We start from the raw sequence: 1,505 nt of genomic DNA, 5'->3' as shown, positions 1-1,505 counted from the left end.
TCTTGCATGTGGGTTTTGTGTATATTGGTGATTAATTGATGCTATCAATGACATGATGTGCTGGCTATGGCACCATTTACTGTTATTAACTTTGCACTTTTCTTTCCCAGAACTCTGCTCCATGCAGAAAACCATAGAAAGTGACAAGAGAGATATGGAGGACCCAGACCGACCAAGGCAGAGAAAGAGAAGGAAGCCCAGAGTCCTCTTCTCTCAGGCCCAAGTCTATGAACTTGAGAGAAGGTTCAAGCAGCAGAAGTACCTATCTGCTCCAGAGAGAGACCATTTAGCTAACGTATTAAAGCTTACATCCACCCAGGTGAAAATCTGGTTCCAGAACAGAAGATACAAATGTAAAAGACAAAGACAAGACCAGACTCTTGAAATGGTGGGCCTACCACCTCCAAGAAGGATAGCTGTCCCTGTTTTGGTGAGAGATGGCAAGCCTTGCTTAGGAGATTCATCTCCATACAACTCACCGTACAATGTCAGCATTAACCCTTACAGTTATAACACTTATCCCTCCTACTCCAACTACAGCAACGCAGCCTGTAATGGCAGCTACAATTGCAGCTATACGTCAATGCCAAGCATGCAACCCACCTCGGCCAGCAATAACTTTATGAATTTCAGCGTGGGGGACTTGAACACAGTGCAGACACCGATCCAACAGGCAAACAGTGTCAGTGCACTTCATGGCATTCGAGCCTGGTAGAACTTTATTTAAAGGATTCAACAAAGCACTAAGCATGGTGGCAAGGACATCATAGACTGGAAAGAAGCAATAGAAAAAAACTCTATGATCTTCTCCTGCTGATGTGACTTTTGGCCCATGGTGTGTGATTGTGCATAGTTTGCTAAAGGACTATGTGGTATACAGGACAGGACCAGCCAACAGAAGATTCACACCTTATTAAGGAGAGATCCTTTTTTTCAATGTTTCTTAGAGTTTACTTCTTGTGCCACCAAGCTATTTTCAGATTTTCCTTCTGTGCCCTTTAATTAAAGTGAATCTGTTATGTGTGAGGCAAGATCACAGTGCTGTAGATAATGAGGCTGAGATGATACAGAAATCATTTTTTACTTTTCTTAATTTCCTGTTGCTGATTAACCTGCGGTAGAAAATCAGCTACTGGGACACCTTTTATTTTGGCAAATTTTGTAATGAACAATTTATCAGCCAAACATGGCAGTGAACCACTGGACAAGGCTCTGCATCTGGATGCTGCTGAACATAATTTAACATGACCTGGGTGAAATGATAACATTATAAGAGTAAATCAGATACTGGCAGACTTTGCTAAATATGTTCCTTTGTCTGATTGCTGCATGTGCTCCTCTTTATGTGACAGATTTGCATTAAGCTCATGAAGTCAGGAGGTGACACCAGTCTCTTTCTCTTCTTGCCAAGTTGTTACATTTTTGACTACTACTGGGCAAATGTTTAAATTGTACCAATAAATAAACTCCTGGCTCATGTTTTTAAAGCCCCTTAGCCAAGCATA

At 41.6% G+C, this 1,505-nt stretch overlaps 1 protein-coding gene across 1 annotated transcript in view; it reads left to right on the top strand.

Annotated features, from left to right (window-relative positions):
• NKX2-5 (NK2 homeobox 5) overlaps positions 1 to 754 on the top strand; it is a gene marked incomplete at its 5' end in the record, with an annotated part of 3,264 nt that extends 2,510 nt beyond the window's left edge. Inside the window, one exon of the mRNA XM_082252693.1 lies at positions 111 to 754. Within this exon, the coding sequence (XP_082108819.1) occupies positions 111 to 715 (605 nt within the window). The 3' untranslated portion in view covers positions 716 to 754. The remainder of the gene's footprint in view (positions 1 to 110) is intronic.
• Positions 755 to 1,505: the final 751 nt, after the last annotated feature.

Source organism: Pelophylax lessonae (assembly GCF_965119305.1).
Source record: "Pelophylax lessonae genome assembly, chromosome: 4".
Lineage (NCBI taxonomy): Eukaryota > Metazoa > Chordata > Amphibia > Anura > Ranidae > Pelophylax > Pelophylax lessonae.
Note: the sequence above shows the minus strand (reverse complement) of the source record. Positions and strands in the feature narration are given on the sequence as shown.